The 17,258-nt window shown below is 42.5% G+C and overlaps 1 protein-coding gene across 1 annotated transcript; it reads left to right on the top strand.

Moving 5' to 3' along the window:
- The first annotated feature begins 2,530 nt into the window (after positions 1 to 2,530).
- On the top strand, positions 2,531 to 8,719 carry LOC136500567 (lysine histidine transporter 1-like). Its single transcript, XM_066495942.1, has 7 exons — positions 2,531 to 2,688; positions 3,014 to 3,582; positions 3,699 to 4,092; positions 7,603 to 7,708; positions 7,827 to 7,918; positions 8,125 to 8,193; positions 8,288 to 8,719. The coding sequence occupies exons 1-7, from the start codon at positions 2,635 to 2,637 to the stop codon at positions 8,384 to 8,386; spliced, it is 1,383 nt and encodes a 460-aa protein (XP_066352039.1). The 5' UTR covers positions 2,531 to 2,634; the 3' UTR covers positions 8,387 to 8,719.
- Positions 8,720 to 17,258: the final 8,539 nt, after the last annotated feature.

Genomic DNA, 17,258 nt, shown 5'->3' with positions numbered 1-17,258 from the left:
CTAAGCGCGTGTTTAGTTCCAGGAAGTTGGAATTTTAGGCTACTATAGCATTTTCGTTTTTATTTGGCAATTAGTGTTCAAACATGGACTAATTAGGCTCAAAATGTTCGTCTCGCAATTTCCCACCAAACTGTGCAATTAGTTTTTTTTTTCGTTTACATTTAATGCTCCATGCATAGGCTGCAAACATTCGATTTGATAGGTATTGTATCACTTTTTGGGATTTTGGGATGGAACTAAACACAGCCCAAGAAAAAGTCATGCAGGACCCGTGAAAGGATGAAGAAAAAGACAAGGGCTGTGGGTCCAAGAAGTGATTTGTGATATCCCGTATTCCCGTTCTCTCTGGATTCTTTAGCTATGCTAAGAACCGTTTTTTGTTGGTCGCTTACTTTGTGCTTTTATGGATACTAGAGCTTGGAGTATACTATGTTGGAATGCGCGTTGTATTAACTTTGTTAAAAAGTGAAATTCTATCGGGGATAAAAAGAGGAATGTAATCAGACCTGACTACCGGCCGTCATTTACTGATCTGACTTCTTGTGGTTCAGTGAGATCACTAAACAGGAACCGACATCCACAAGACCAGAGGCAAACTCGATTGTGCTCTTGATCGTTTGGGAGATTTGGAGGGAGAGGAATAACAAATTTTTAACAAGAGACTCAAGATAGTGCGGGAGACTTTCAACACCATCTGTAACGAAGCACGTACTTGAGGCATGTTTGGATGGAACCCTGGATGAGTTGCCTGGGCATTGAGCTGCCAGTGGCTTGCCTGTAACTGATTACAAAATTGTTTGGTTAGGCAAGTGTGCTTTTCATGTCCTTGTTTGGTTGAACTTCTGGAGCTATGCCTAGGTCAAAGAATGGAACGGGGCAATGTTTGGTTGATGAGCTTCGTGTGGCTTACATGGGGGTGATTAGACCCAGACATGTCTTTGTTTGAACCCATGCATCAGAACAGTTTAATATTGTTCGTGTGAGTTCTACCAACTACCATAGGGCCTCGGAGTTGATTTCACTGTCGTGTTCCAAGTACAGTAACAACGTCAGCAAGCAGAAAACACAAAGGTTATTGTTGATGTTTTTTTTTGACGAAAACAGGAGGGGTTGCCCCCTACTGAACTTTTATTATTAAAACATTGTATAATTACAAAGAGACAAGCTCTGGACTTAGGATACGAAGAAGGAAACAAAGAAAATCATGAAAACTATACAAAGTTGTTTAGCCACTGATCAGACATTGGTTGAAAGTTATCTTTAGCTCGCAGCTTAACCAGAGCTAATTCCTTGCGAAAAGTGTATTTGCACGAGGCCACTGAGTGTGAAGATTTCTAAAGACGTTGTCATTCCTGGTGACTGAAATGGTTGGTAAAGTTATTGTTGTTCGTGTGGTACACATGCAAAAAAAAAAAAAGATACTTCCACATGTTTTCGTTGTTCATGCGCTTGGTGTGAGAAGAAAAATTTTTACACGCGCCGTAGATTAGCAATATATATAGACACACCATATGCATGACATGATTGGCTATTTGGATTTTCTTCCTTTTTTTCCCTAAAAATATGTGAATGTGGTGCATGTATTTTGTTAAGAAAAGACGAGGTCCATAACAAGAACACTGCAAACATGCATAGAGAAAACTAGGGAACCCGAAAAATAGAGGTGGGTAGAGGTGCCACCAACAGAGATGGAACTGTTTAGTCTATGCCTCTATGCTTTAGAGCAAGTCAAAGTCGCCATGAGCATCTGTTGTAAAAGAAGAAGAAGAAGAAGTCGCCATGAGCATCACAACCTGTCTGCAGTCGGAATTAGTCTCCTCGCATGCAACCCGACATGGTATCGTACGTCTGGTAAACAGAGTACTGTATCTGTCACTAGTCAGTTCGTTCGTTCATCACCCAGCCATAAAAGATTCCTCTGACCGGAACTCCTTCGACTATACTAAATCCAATTTTTTTTTTGATTTTGGCTACTGTAGCACTTTCGTTTGTATTTGGCAATTAGTGTCTAATTATGGACTAATTAGGTTCAAAAGTTTCGTCTCGCGATTTCTCACCCAACTTTGCAATTAATTTTTTTTCGTCTACATTTAGTACTCCATACATGTGCCGCAAGATTCGATGTGACGTGTACTGCGCAAAATTTTTTGGAATCTAAACAGGCCTTAAAATACGACCTAAAATACAAGTTTGAAGAAGTAAATGGGGCAATTTGCAATAAGACAGGTCGATTAGTACGCAATAATTCATGAATAAGACATGTCTGACTCCAGTTTTCATGGTACAATATTCTTGCCATGTTTACAAATATTATTCATAGTTACATCAACATGCTTGTAATTTAAGTAAGCTAGCTGTACAGAATCAGACTACCTAGATTGAAAACAAATGAGAAAGTGAGCACATGATAGCCATGGCCGCTCTCACCCTATAGCCATCAGATGGTGATCAGCTGAGCTGGAGTCGCCTGCTAGCTGTCACACCTCGCCTTCAATTGCACTTCTATTCTAGTATAAATGATAAAGAAGACTTCCAAGTCGTCTCCGCTGGCTCCTTCTGCTCCGATCTCTCTCCCCATTTTACTAGCTGAAGCCTGAAGGCTCCGTGGCGTCCACGTCCATCGTCGCCGCCGAGATGAAGCACGCCAGTCCGCCGGGCATGGAGATGCAACGACCGCCGCCGGCAATGGTGCGTCCACCAGCTTATTACACACACTATATATATGTCTAGTTCTTTTTTTTCCTATATGTGTCTAGTTCTTTTATTACACACACTGCAGAAAAAGCGCCCTCAATTCGTCAAAATATCTTCAGTAGAATGCTGGAAGGCATGCCAAACTCTGGTTATTGTTATAATTATAAATATCCTTATCACAGAATTTTGTGGAAGAAGAGAAGATAAAACGAACTAGCTAGCAGAGATACGCTGTCTTGTCTGTTATGATTAAGCAAACAATCAGCTAGCCGAGCTTGCAAACTTCTTGCTGCATTCCAATGGGCGCCCGGACTTGCAGTTGCAGGAAGGCCGAAGGAGCCCGGGACAGGAGTCGATCGACCGCTGGCTTCCCATCAGCTCCAGGAGGAACGCCAAGTGGTGGTACTCCGCCTTCCACAACGTCACCGCCATGGTCGGCGCCGGCGTGCTCAGCCTTCCCTACGCCATGTCGCAGCTCGGCTGGCCGGTTGGCGTCACGGTGCTGGTCCTGTCGTGGATCATCACGCTGTACACGCTGTGGCAGATGGTGGAGATGCACGAGTGCGTGCCGGGGAAGCGCTTCGACAGGTACCACGAGCTCGGGCAGCACGCGTTCGGCGAGAAGCTGGGCCTCTGGATCGTCGTGCCGCAGCAGCTGGTGGTGGAGGTGGGCGTCAACATCGTCTACATGGTCACCGGCGGCAAGTCGCTGAAGAAGTTCCACGACGTCGTGGTCTGCGGTGACATTGACCAGTGCGAGACCAAGGACGACATCAAGCTCACCTACTTCATCATGATCTTCGCCTCTTGCCACTTCGTCCTCTCTCAGCTCCCTAGCTTCCACTCCATCTCCGGTGTCTCCCTCGCCGCCGCCGTCATGTCGCTCAGGTATCTATACAGTTCATTTCTTCCGCTACTGCATGCGTGTTGTTCGTTCTTCTTTCATATCAGGATCACTGATACATATGAAACTGACTGTGAACGCTCATGGTCGATCATGTCAGCTACTCGATGATCGCGTGGGTCGCGTCGGCGCACAAGGGGAAGTCACCGAACGTGAACTACGGCTTGCCCGCGACGACCACGCCGGGGAAGGTGTTCGGCTTCTTCGGCGCGCTCGGGGACGTGGCGTTCGCCTACGCCGGGCACAACGTGGTGCTGGAGATCCAGGCCACCATCCCGTCGACGCTGGAGAGGCCGTCCAAGAAGCCCATGTGGAAGGGCGCCGTCGTCGCCTACGCCATCGTCGCCGCATGCTACTTCCCGGTCTCGCTCGTCGGATACTGGGCGTTTGGCAACCATGTTGATGATAACGTCCTCATCAGCCTCAGGAAACCCAAGTGGCTCATCGCCCTCGCCAACATGATGGTCGTCGTTCATGTCGTTGGCAGCTACCAGGTATGTATACATTTTATATATCGGATAATGGAAAAAAAGGAATTGACCCGGACCAAAACTTTTCTTGATATATCATACATCCCAAATTCTGAATGTATTATAAGAAAAAAAAATCAATTGTTTTATATAGGAGTTCTATCTACATCCAAATTAAAGGTGTGTTGTTAGATTTGTACCCTTCCTCCCAAAAAGTTATGTTTTGGTGTTGTCCTAAGTCAACTATCTGAAATCCACCCAAATCTTTAAAGAAATTTGCTAATATTTATGACACAAAATATGTATGTTATGAAAGTATGTTGCATGACGAATATAATGATACTTAGGGCCTGTTTGATACTAGAGTTAATTGCTAGCTAGCTAAATATTAGCTAAAATTAGCATTAGTGTATCCAAACAGTAGGGCTAATAGATGAGCTAATTTTTTATACAAGATTTGAACTAGTCGTTAGCCAACCTTAACTAATTTGAACTAATTTTTTGTCTAACTAGTAATTAGTCCTAGCTCATCCAAACATGCCTATTTTGTAATATAAACTTTAGTATTCTAGCGTACAAATTTGGGTAAGAGAAGAAACAAAAATTCAAGTAGGGAGAAAGAAAAAATATAGCAAAAACCTAATAAAACTATGGGCATGGCTAGCGCCCGGACGGATGCGTGCGTCCGGACGCCCACATAGCCCGCCCCTACCCGCCTCCCCCCCCCCCCCCCACGCGTGCACTTTGACCTGTCTATGTGCCCACCGGTCACCCATGACCCCTTCCTCTCTCTCTGCGCGGGCAGTACTCAGGAGCTGGGATGAGCAGCTGAGGACGAGCACGCCCCGACCGCAACACCCTCATCCTCCGTCCCCGCGTGCGTCGTGCGCCCAGTCCGCTCGCCCCTGGCCATACAACATAAAACAGTTGCAACATGAAAAATATTTGAATGCAACATACGTCAAAAAGTAGATAAAATATTTGGAAGACGCACTTGCAACATGTGTGTGAAACACACGAAACAGTCAAATTTATAACTTGCAACATGAAACCACATGCTGCAACATAAGACTGAAACACCTGAAACATTTAGAACATACTGTTACAAATATATTTGTGAAACATATGCAATATCCAGATAAAAAAGATTGCAACAGACGTCTGAAAATAGGTGAAACATTTTGAATAAACGCTTGCAATATGTCTCCGAAACACTTGCAACATATGGAACATATGCAACATCCCTTGGTCTACTTTTGCAACATCAAGATAAAATAATTGCAACATACATCTAAAACGTCTGAAACACTTAAAACATATATGTGCAACATAGGCGAGGGAAGGCCAGGCCAGTCAATTCCAACCATCGGGCTGGGATCTGACGACGAGCCACGACGTGCGAGCACCACCAGCACCAGCCATGCTCGTCGGTGCCCTTGGCTCGACAGAGGAAGACCTGAGACACCATAGCACGTGTGCCCCAGCGGCCAATGGTGAGGGAGCGAGCGATGCAAGTGACTACCATGCTGGTGAGCGGCTCAGAGAGCAAGGGCGCGTGACGCGGCCGACGATGGAGGGAAGGGCACGGCATGGCAGCCCGACGAGTGCACGCTGGGGAAGGGGCCGGACAGATGAGCAACCACACCGAGCGACGCAGGTGGCTGCTAGCAGGTGAGTGACGCAGGGAGCAAGGATGCGCACGCGCGGCCAACGATGGGGGAAGGGCACGGCGCGGCAGCCCGACGAGCACGTGCTGGGAAGGGGGCGGACAGATGAGCAGCCACACCGAGCGACGCAGGTGGCTGCCATGCAGGTGAGCGGCGTAGGGAGCAAGGGCACGCGGCGCGGCCGGTGATGGGGGAAGGGCACAACGTGGTAGCCCGACGAGTGCGCGCTGGGGAAGGGGGCGGACATATGATCGAGCAGCCACATTGAGCGACGCAGGTGAGTGGCGTAGGCAGCAAGGGCGCTCAGCGCGGCCAGCGACGGGAAAGGAAACGGCGTGGCAGCCCAACAAGCGCGCGCTGGAGAAGGGGGCGGACGGATATGCAACCACGCTGCTTTGATGCCGGTGGGATAAACATGAAGGTGTGGGGTGTGGACTCAACAGGGACACACGAATAAGCACAAGAAAATGGTTTTTTTTTTTTGGGCCTACTCCTGGGAGCCGAGTTCGGACGCAGTGTCACGTAAAACTATTACGGGATGTCAACTGAACATTGGGGAATTTCATAACCAACGAACAACCGGTCGTTGAACCGGATGGCAACACACGGAAATCATAAAAAAAACAGTGTTCCAACAACTTCGAACCACACTTAAATTTCTTAAATTTAGAACACACGATAACACCATAGAAACTTTGGGCCAATGTCGTGAGCAGATGCTTATAATAATAGTCAAATTGTCGGCCCAATTGTTTGCATGCACTCTGGGCCAATATAATGTCCGCTGTTGGACTCCTATTTGATGTGGGATTTAATATTTATGTAATACAGCCTGGCCCATAAAGGCAGCTGGTACCCATTAGGCCACTAAGATAAGTAAGTGAAATGAAAGCGTAGCCACAACGAACTATAATCACAGGTACTCCCTCCCCAGTAGCTAGGTGTTTCAGGAACGTTCACATTGGTCCCTCGCCATTGTGATCGTGTCCTTGTGTTTCAGAAACTTTTATTCTCTTAATGAAAAATGGGTGAATGGCTCGATCACGAAAAAAACAGGTACCCCCTCCATTCCATTTTATTTGGCGCTAGTTAAATGACATGGTCTCCTAGATTACACTTTGACCATTCATTTGTTTTTATATTATATTACTTATGTTTATAAACTTATAATCATTAGATTAGATAGTATAAAATTCCTTACAAATCTAATCATATAAAGTTTATATTATAATAGTTAAAAATTATTAGCCTAATTATTAGTCAAAGTTTTTAAAGTTTGAATCTTAATATGCGTGTGCGCCAAATAAAATAGAACGAAGGTAGTATTTCACAACTGCCCGATGTTACAAAATTGGGTTGGAACTATCCCCATGAGACAACCATAGGTACCTACCGTAGATTCATGCCATGTGTCTATGCATAATCAGATGATTATGCAAGGATACGTGGCATGAATCCACGATAGGCACCCATGGTTACGCAATGAGGATAGTCCTCACATAAAATTTTTTCTCCTAAAGAATCCTATACTTAGCGTGACGGTACGTGTACATGACCTGTCAAGCGATCAATCTATCATCTTATTATGACCTAACAGCTTAGATTAAACCAAACATTCCATGTCTAATACAATTAATAAATAGTAAATTCAAAATACTAAATTAAAAAATCAAATAGTATACTCAAATAATAAATTAAGAGAAAATAAAGCTTTGATTTTAGACACGAATTGAAACCAGGTATAGCCACCACACGAGATAGAACGGACAGTGGAAGAGCCACATTCAAGAGGGTTGTCAAAGGCCTTCTCACCAGACTATATACATGTATGTTTTCCCACAAGTCTTTCGTGTTGTTGGTGACACAGATATATGCGATGCCGGTGTTTGACATGATAGAGACGGTGCTGGTGATGAAGTTTCGGTTCCGCCCAAGCCTGACGCTCCGCCTCATCGCCCGTAGTGTCTATGTCGGTAATGCTCTATATATCTATTAACTGAACTCCGCAGTCTAAGTTCTGAAGAACTGCTCATGGATCAAAGTGGCAATGCAATGCGCACAAGAATGATGAGATATAAGCTCTAAGTGCAGGGTTCACAATGTTCGTAGCCATCACCATCCCTTTCTTCGGTGCATTGCTCAGCTTCTTTGGTGGATTTGCATTCGCACCGACGACGTATTTCGTAAGCTCCCATTGGTCCATTTACCTATTTTTTGGCTGCTACAAAAATTTACTGCAGTGTTTTAATCGTCGAGATTTATGTTCTTTCTATATTCTTCCTATTCGACTGGTAATTTAATCAATCATATGATGAATCGTTAGGATATTATATACTCAAGTGTCAAATTGTAACCTAAGAGCTTACTGAATCATGCTTGATTCTGGCAGCTTCCTTGCATTATGTGGCTCAGAATATACAAGCCTAAAACTTTCAGCATCTCATGGTTTACCAACTGGGTAAGAACAAGCAGACAATCCAAGACTATTTTTCTCCCTTCAGTAGAATGTACATATTTGCTTAATCATTCTCTTTGTTGTCCATGTTTTTCAGATCTGCATTGTTCTAGGAGTGTTGCTGATGGTACTGTCACCGATTGGTGGGCTTCGTCAGATCATCTTGAATGCCAAGACGTACCACTTCTATGGGTAAATATGATTGGTTCAACACAAAACCAAGTTTTCTGCCATGGTTAAGAGATGTTCGACGTGTCTCAACTGTCATGTTTTGAATGGGACTTATTGTTTTTCTTCAGCATGGTAAAAAACTCGCATCGGTCAGTGTAATTAGTACAGATTATTACATTTTACCCAAGTTTTTATCGTGCAACAGGATGGTACGCTCATATTCAAAGCTTGTTCCTGCTCCTGACGATCTGAAGTGTCATGGTTCTGTTAATTATGTCTAAACCTAGAAGTTTGTTTCTGAGCTACCATGTACATGTGTATATATTTTATGTCTATATTCTAGGGCAGAGTTGCCTTATTTGCGAATTATTTGGAAGAATGAGCGATGTACACTACGCCAGATTCACACAGTAGGAACGGGGGCATTTTTACTGTAGGGGCGGCTGGGGTTGGGGGCGCCCCTACAGTAGGCGTCCTCGGGCCCTAGCAGCCTAGCCGCCCTTACAGATGGCACTTTAGGGGCGGCTAGTAACCTGAGCCACCCCTACAGTTGGGGCTGATCTGTAGGGGCGGCTCAATCACCAGCCGCCCCCGCAGTGCCCATTTGTAGAGGCGGCTGCCACCAGCCGCCCCTGCTGTTCGACTGTAGGGGCGGCTGAATCACCAGCCGCCCCTACTGATTGCGCACGAATAAATAATAGCCACCCCTTCTTCCACCTCGGGACACACTCTTCTACCAAAAAAAAGGTTGGGAGGTCTTGGGCTCCTCCTAAAAATTGCTCTACTAAGGGGGGAGGTTTTGATCTCAAATCCTTTGGTGGAGAGACTATAAAAGGTAAGAAAATGCTTCTCTAATTTTTTATTTGAAGATTAATTCGTTGGTTAGTTAGTAATTTAATTTTTGGTTTTCTCTCTCTTCCATAGAGCTTGAGCTAGTTATGAGTGAAGTTGGACCCTAATTTTCACTATACTAGGGTAAATTAGGTAGGGAAGTAAGATTGCACCCTTTGTTAGTACATCTTTGTTGATTTTAGTGTAGTATTAGTAAAGTTTGGTGCATGTGTCATGAAACCCTATATCTAGATCTAGATCTAGGATTTTGTTTTTTTTTCTTTTTCAATTTTTTCTTTATGTGACTAGGGTTTGCATGTAGGTGAATGTGTAAGATTTTAATTGTTGCCAATGTTTAAAATATCCTCTACCATGGCTACTAATTATCATTTAATATTTATTTTGATTCATTTCTATAATGTGTGTTTTTAATTAGTTATGGATAAATAGGCCATTAATTAATTATCCTCTACCATGAAATTGGAATGGAGTTTGCATGAAAGGTAGTGGATGAAATATTAAATGTTGCTAATTGTTTTCTTTGAAATTGTTTATTTGAACCAATTAATTTATATTTTAAAATATTTATGCATTAATAGTCAATTAATTAACTATCCTCTACTACCATGGTGCGTGTCTCAGGTATATACAATTATTCTCGAGTAATATTCTTTCTTTGGTTGTTTTGTTTCTATAAGATGGACTACAGGAACTCTTGGATGTATGGTTCGTTAAGACACGACGCTCTTTTCCGTGATGAGGTGGACAAATTCATCAAAGCCGCAGAGAGGCATGCATCGACGTTGAAAGAGAATAGTGACACAATTATTTGTCCCTGCAAAGATTGCAAGAACCTTATTGCATTTCGAGATGTGAGTACCATCAAAGAACATCTGATTAGGAGAGGATTTGTTCCGGACTACGCAATGTTGATTCATTATGGTGAAACAGTGGTTGTTGATGACAGCGACGATGATCTAGCTGATGAAGCTGAAACCCAAGCATACTTGTCTCGATTCACAGACGATCTTGATCAACAAATAGATCGTGACTATGTTAATCAACAAGGTGGTGGCTTTGGCAATCAACAAGGTGGTGGCTTTGGCAATGAACAAGGTAGTGGTGATGCTGGTGGTGCCAGCAATGATGGCGGAGCACATGAGGAGGATGCAGATAATGGTGACAACATGGACGAAATGCTTGGGGCCTTTGGACCAGAAATATTAGAAAAGAGCAAGAGAGGTCTAGAAAATCTTGAGAGGGTGACAAAAGCATCGAGAAGACTGTGTATGATGCTGAGAAGGGCTATCCGACATACTTCACACTGCTACGTTTTGTGCTTGAGCTACTTGTCCTGAAGGCTAAGTACGACTGGTCGAACTGTAGTTTCGATGATCTGTTGTGCGTCATGTCACGGTTGCTCCCACGGCCGAACACAGTTCCCGCTAACACATACCAAGCGAAGAAAGTTATAAGTCCACTCACATTAGGGGTTGAAAAAATCCATGCATGCCCCAACCACTGTATCCTTTTTCGACGTGGCACATCATTCGAGACTTTAGATACATGTCCTAGGTGTGGGGCTAGTCGGTACAAGAACAATGACCTTCAAAGTGGGGTGGAAGCCTCCACAGAAAAGAGGAAGAAGGGTGGGAAGAAGGTGGTGCAAGAATCTTAGCCCCTAGAGGAAACTCTATTAGGCAACGATGCAAATAAGAGAAGAATTCCTGCCCTAGTTATGTGGTACTTGCCAGTGACTGACCGCTTGAGGCATATGTTCCTAAACCCTAAGGAAGCCGCACTGATGATATGGTGGGATGATGAGCGCAAGGTGGATGATGATACGATCACACACCTGGCCGATTGTAGCCAGTGGCAAGCGTTTGATGCCAAGTACAAAGCAGAATTCAGTGATGACCCACGGAATATACGGTTCGGCTTGAGCACCAATAGAATGAATCTCTTCAATGAGAGGATGACCGACCACAGCACATGGCCAGTCATCTTGACCATGTACAACCTCCCAATGTATTTGTGTTAGAAGAGAAAGTACCTTCTCCTCACCATTCTTATCTCCGGCCCCAAACAACCATGCATTGATATAGACGTGTTCTTGGAGCCTCTAATGCAAGAAATGGAGAGGCTATGGAGGTATGGGGAGTTGATGTATGATGCGTTCCGGCAGGAGGACTTCATATGCAAAGTAATAATATTTGTTACTACCAATGATTACCCCACGCTGTTTGCCCTGTCTGGACAGTTCAAAGGCAAGACTGGATGCTTAGTCTGTTTGGATGGTACTAAATGGGTGTTCCTAGATGGATCTAGGAAGATAGTTTACATAAGGAACCGGCGCTTCTTAAAGACAGGTCACAAGTACCGCGGTAAATTGTACCTAAGATACTATGGCAACATCCCGGAGGATGAACCCCCTCTAGAGAGACGTCGTAATGGAGAACATGTGTTCAGAATGGTCCAAAACATACACGTCGTCTATGGAAAGAAGAATCTGGATGGAACGATTAGAGATAGAAGCACACCTCCCATCGAAGGCGTACCATTCAAGAAGCAATCGATCTTCTTTCAGTACCTGCCTTATTGGCTAGACTTGGAGGTCCCCCATGCCATTGATATGATGCACATGTAGAAGAATGTCTTTGAGAGTCTCATGGCTACCTTGATGGACACGGGCAAGTCAAAGGATGGTCTCAGATCATGGAAAGACATGGTGCAGCTGAACGTGATGCGGGAGCTTTGGTCGGTACAACAAGACAATGGTAAGTACAGTCTTCCCGCGGCTAGCTTCAACCTAACCCTAGAGGAGAGGAGAGCTATATGCAATTTCCTTAGGGGGGTCAGAGTGCCGACTGGGTTTTCGGCGAACCCGAAGAAGCTAGTGTCGATGAAGGACCTATCATTAACATACTGCAAGGCTCACGATTGTCATGTGATGCTGATAGTGTTCCTACCAATTGCAATCAGGGCTATAAAGCCAGAGTTCCTAAAGATGGCCATCACCCGCATGTGCTACTTCTTTTCGAAGATCTCACAGAAGATGATTCGCAGGCAAGAGTTGAGTGACCTACATGAATTCATGGTGGAGACCCAGAACCAGCTAGAGATGTATTTACCTCCCGCATTTTTTTGATATAATGGTACATCTCATGATTCACCTGGTTCATCAGATCAAGGCGCTGGGCCCTAGCTGCTTGCATGAAATGTGGTCCTATGAGCGGTTCATGTTGGTTCTAAGCCGATACGTTCATAACCGAACACACCCAGAGGGCTCCATGATAGAGGGTTACAATTCTGAAGAAGTCGTCAAGTGCTGCCAAGAGTGGCTAAAAGTACAGAGAGGGATTGGTAATCCCGATTCTCATCACAAGGGAAGGCTAGTTGGGAAGGGCACAAGTGGTAGGAAAGTGTTCCTCGACAATGATTACAGAGAGGTGAGTCAGGTGCATTATAGTGTCTTGCAGAGTATGGCAGTGATGCAACCGTACCTTGATGAACACATGGCTATCATTATGGCCGAGAGGAATGGCCGTTCAGATGATTGGGTCATGAAACAACATAAGCAATGCCTAACATCATGGTTGAAGGACCAAAACATACAGCCTGGAGAAACCATAGATTCTATTACCATCAGTCGGTTGGCGGCCGGGCCATCGAAACAGGTGACGTCTTGGAATGCTTATGACATCAATGGGTACACATACTATACCGACATAAAGGATAGGAAATCTGTGAATCAGAACAGTGGCGTCTGAATAGAGGCTCTCGACGGAATGGGGCGAAAGGTCCTGTACTTTGGCATAATTGAAGATATATGGGAACTTGACTATGGAAGGGATATAAAGGTGGCCCTGTTTCGATTCCACTGGATCAAGCAACATCATTTCAATGAGATCAGATAGAGAGTCGTCGACCTCCAGAATGTAGGCTACCAGGATGACCCTTGGGTGCTCGCTGATCGTGTCACACAAGTCTTCTATATGCCCGACCCGTAAAGTAACCTCCCCCCAAAGAAGAAGACAAAGTACGTGGTGGCCTCTGGGAAACAACATATCATAAGAGTTGATGGCGTGGACGATGTTGAAGCTTACAATAAGTGTGATGAGATGTCGCTGTTCACAGACTTTTGTAAGAAGATTGAGGCTGTAGAAAAGAACCTGCCCAAAGATGTATTGCCATGAGAACAAAAAGGTGTCAAGGGGAAAGTTGTCACGGTGGGCTAGCTAGTTTATGTAAGTGTGTCAGTGTTCGTAAGACTACATTCATGTATGTGTGTGTGAGACTATATTTATGTATGTGTGTGTGAGACTACATTCATGTATGTGTGTGTGAGACTATATTAATGTATGTGAGACTACATTTATGTATGTGTGTTTGAAACTACATTTATGTGTGTGTGTGTTTGAGACCACATTCACGTATGTTTGTGTGAACAATGTGTACTAGAATTTATCAAATTATGAAATTACCAAAATAAAAGTTGTAGATCTCCATGAGTTATTCAACTTTGGTACTCATTACTTTTTCAGTTGAATTGATTTGAGGGTCCAAATTATGGTTTCAACTTGTCTTTTTTCAAATTTCAAAATTTGAAAGGTTCAAATTTAATCAAATGACAAGATAACCAAAATAAAACTTGTAGATCTTGAGGAGTTGAACAACTTTTGTATTCATCAATTTTACATCTGAAATCATTTAGGGTTTGAAAATTTGGTTTGAAATGTCAAATTTCAAATTTTAAAATGTGTAAAACATTGTCACATCTAAGTTTGATCAAACTTAAATGCTGAAGAATGGTTTTAGAAATTTTTAGGAAAAACCCATCACATTTGGAGTTAGTATGAGGGAGAACAACTAGTTACAAAGTTTACCCACACATTAAAAAGAGAAATCACACTGTTCTAGATGATCCTTACATGATCATAGTGAACAGTGTGATTTCTTTTTTTAATCTGTGGGTCAACTTTGTAACTAGTTTTTCTTCCTCATACTAACTCCAAATCTGATGATTTTTTTTCCAAAATTTTTTCTAAAATCATTCTCTATTAATTTATTTTGTTGGTTTTGTCAATATATACATATGAAAAGTTTGAGCAATTTAAATTTTGAATTTCAAAAAAATACAACTTCAGACAAGATTTTGGTACCCCAAATGATTTCAGCTGAAAAGTGATAAATACCAAAGTTGAATAACTCATCGAGATCTACAACTTTTGTATTGGTCATTTCTTCATATGACAAAGTGATAATGACATTGTTCACAAATGTGACACATCTCTCATAAGGTTTTATAAACTATATGAGACATGTGTAAGATTAGTGAATAATGTGTGCTAAGAATTTATCAAATGAAGAAATGACCAAAATAAAAGTTGTAGATAATCATGAGTTGAACAACTTTGGTATTCATCACTTTTTATGTTGAAATAAATTTGGGTCTCAAATTTTGGTTCGAACTTGTCGTTTTTTAAAATTTCAAATTTGAAAGGTTCAAATTTTGTCAAATGATAAGATGACTAAAATAAAAGTTGTAGATATTAATGAGTTGAACAACTTTGGTATTTATCACTTTTTATGTTGAAATCATTTTGTGTCTCAAATTTTGGTTCGAACTTGTCATTTTTTAAAATTTCAAATTTGAAAGGTTCAAATTTTGTCAAATGACAAGATAACCAAAATAAAAGTTGTAGATCTTCATGACCTCTACAACTTTGATGTTTATCAAATTTTCATTTGAGATCATTTGGTGTCTCAAAATTATTTTATTAGCTTTGATTTTAATTTTTTAAAATTTAATTTTTTTCCCATTTTTAATGGTTCAATTTGCAATTTTAAACTGTTGTAGTTATTTTAGTTATTGTATATGTAAATATATCTATAAAAAATAATTATAAAATTTTGTACTATATTATTTATTATTTATTATTTACATGTGAATAATTAATTTTGATTTAGAATTTTGAAAACAAAAATCAACTGTAGGGGCGGCTTATAACCTCAGCCTCCCCTACAGAGGCTCTGAGGTATTTTGAAAAAAAAAATCAACTGTAGGGGCGGCTTATAACCTCAGCCGCCCCTAAAGAGGCTCTGAGGTATTTACATGTGACCATCGGTTTGGGCGAAATCGATTTAGGCGAAATCACACTTGGACCGTCAACCCAGTTTCGTCGCTGCCGCCGCCTGCACCGCCACGCCTGCACCGCCGTCGCTGCCCCTCCCCGACCCCTCCACCGCCTCTTCCACCGTCTCCCTGACCCCAACCGCCGTTCCCCAGGCCGCGATGGCGGCTAGGGTTTGGGAGCGCTCCTCGGCACGGCCCGTCGTCCTAGGTTTGGGAGCAGCTCCTCGTCGTGCGGCTGCGCCCGTCGTGCGGCTCCTCGTCCTAGGTTTGGGAGCGCTCCTCATCGTGCGGCTGCCCCCGCCCCATCCTAACCATCCTCTCCGACCTTGACGCCCCTCGCCGTCTCGCCGCCGCTGATCTCGCAGCCGTCGATCCCCGGCGCTCCAATAGTCAGAGGTCAGTCTGCCCTCATCACCAGATGACTTCCCACTCATATCTCCTCCCTATCGATCGCTTTCGACTTGCGTGGTTTCCCGGCGCTCCCAGGGCCGCGCCGCCCCTGATCTTGGTCTCGATTCGGTTCCGACGAGTGCCTTATTATTAGCTCTCTAAATATGTATATGCTGATTGTATACTAGAGTTCTACATATATACATCGGGATTTTAAGTGGTGCACAATTTTTTGTTATTAGAAAAGATTTTGCATATACTAGAAATGATAAGTGCTGGCTTTTTTTACATCGGGATTTTTTTACATATTTTTTGTGATCAATTAAAGTGCAAGCAGTGACTATCTGATCTGGACACATAGATTTTGTACACCAACCAACCTTTCCCTGCTGGCTTTTAATTTGGATGCTTGCATTGCCTCCCCCTTGCTTGATCACACATATGTATATATGCATGGATGATGCATTGTACAGCGAAAAGTTTGCACCAGTGATATGAAAATGCTAGATATGTATGTTTATATCCTCAGTGGTGCTTTAATTGGAGTATAATGGCGTAAATTCATTTGGAACATATACAACACCAGTGATTCAAGTTTGCAGTATAAAATTGAAGCAACAATATAGGAGGCCCAAATTAAAAATTTAAATATTGTATAGAAGTGTCTTAAATTGTCTATCAATAAGAGAAAAATGTCTTAAGCATTGTTTATCAATAATGAGAAACAAACCGCAGAAAGCTTCTTTTTTAAGATTTGTATAAGCTGCTTATTTATAGACAATGGGCTTCTGGTATGGTCTGTCTATTTCATGGATAATTTGTGATTATTCAGTGATACGATATATAACAAAAGGTCTTAAACAGAAGTAGAAAAATGTGATCTGCATAATTTAATTAGCGAGTTGCATGCTATTTGCACAACAGTTTTTAGTTTTCAGTTTAGATTCTAGCAAAACAGTTTTCAGTTTAGATTTTGGGGCTTTTGTGAATGAAATATCTAATTATGTTGAATAGTAGTAGCTCATTATATATAGGAAAAAAATGGAGAGATTGGTTTGTAGAGAGCTCTTTCTGTTTAGGTATGTGACATTATATTTTTTTTTTATCATTGGATTGGACACATTAATGTAAATAAACTGCTGCTACTGAGAAATGTATGATGAATTTTCTAAAACTACTCATATGTGTCTGGATGGTTAAATGCTTCCTACTATGGTTGGTTCCTTTAGAAAGGATTCTACATTTCTGTCGATTGATAGCAGTTAGCAAACAAATGCACTTTGTATATTTTATAATTAATCATTACATTTCTGCCGAATAGCATAGGCCTCCTCTGTAGCCTAGTGGTGTTTATTTCAGCTGCTAGCTGCAAAAGATTCTCCTCTGTAGCCTTAACAATTGGCTAAGCCCCTGCAGATGATTCCAAGTTCCAAAAATTATCAATTAGTTTTAGTAGATATTCATCTGTACAGTCAACGAAAACATGGGCTTGGTAACTGGCCGGGTGATGGTTGTGACCTTCTGTCATTGAGCCTGTACT

Source organism: Miscanthus floridulus, chromosome 13 (genome assembly GCF_019320115.1).
Source record: "Miscanthus floridulus cultivar M001 chromosome 13, ASM1932011v1, whole genome shotgun sequence".
NCBI classification, from domain to species: Eukaryota; Viridiplantae; Streptophyta; class Magnoliopsida; order Poales; family Poaceae; genus Miscanthus; species Miscanthus floridulus.
The sequence above is the reverse complement of the archived record's forward strand: the minus strand, read 5'-3'. Positions and strand labels throughout refer to the sequence as shown.

What these genes read in the sequence shown, in the direction of transcription:
- LOC136500567 (XM_066495942.1), top strand. Translation starts at nt 2,635, where the DNA reads ATGAAGCACGCCAGTCCGCCGGGCATGGAGATGCAACGACCGCCGCCG. An exon ending in ATGTCGTTGGCAGCTACCAG is followed by an intron (nt 4,093 to 7,602) that starts GTATGTATACAT and finishes TTGGTGACACAG; the next exon opens with ATATATGCGATGCCGGTGTT. An exon ending in TCGCACCGACGACGTATTTC is followed by an intron (nt 7,919 to 8,124) that starts GTAAGCTCCCAT and finishes TGATTCTGGCAG; the next exon opens with CTTCCTTGCATTATGTGGCT.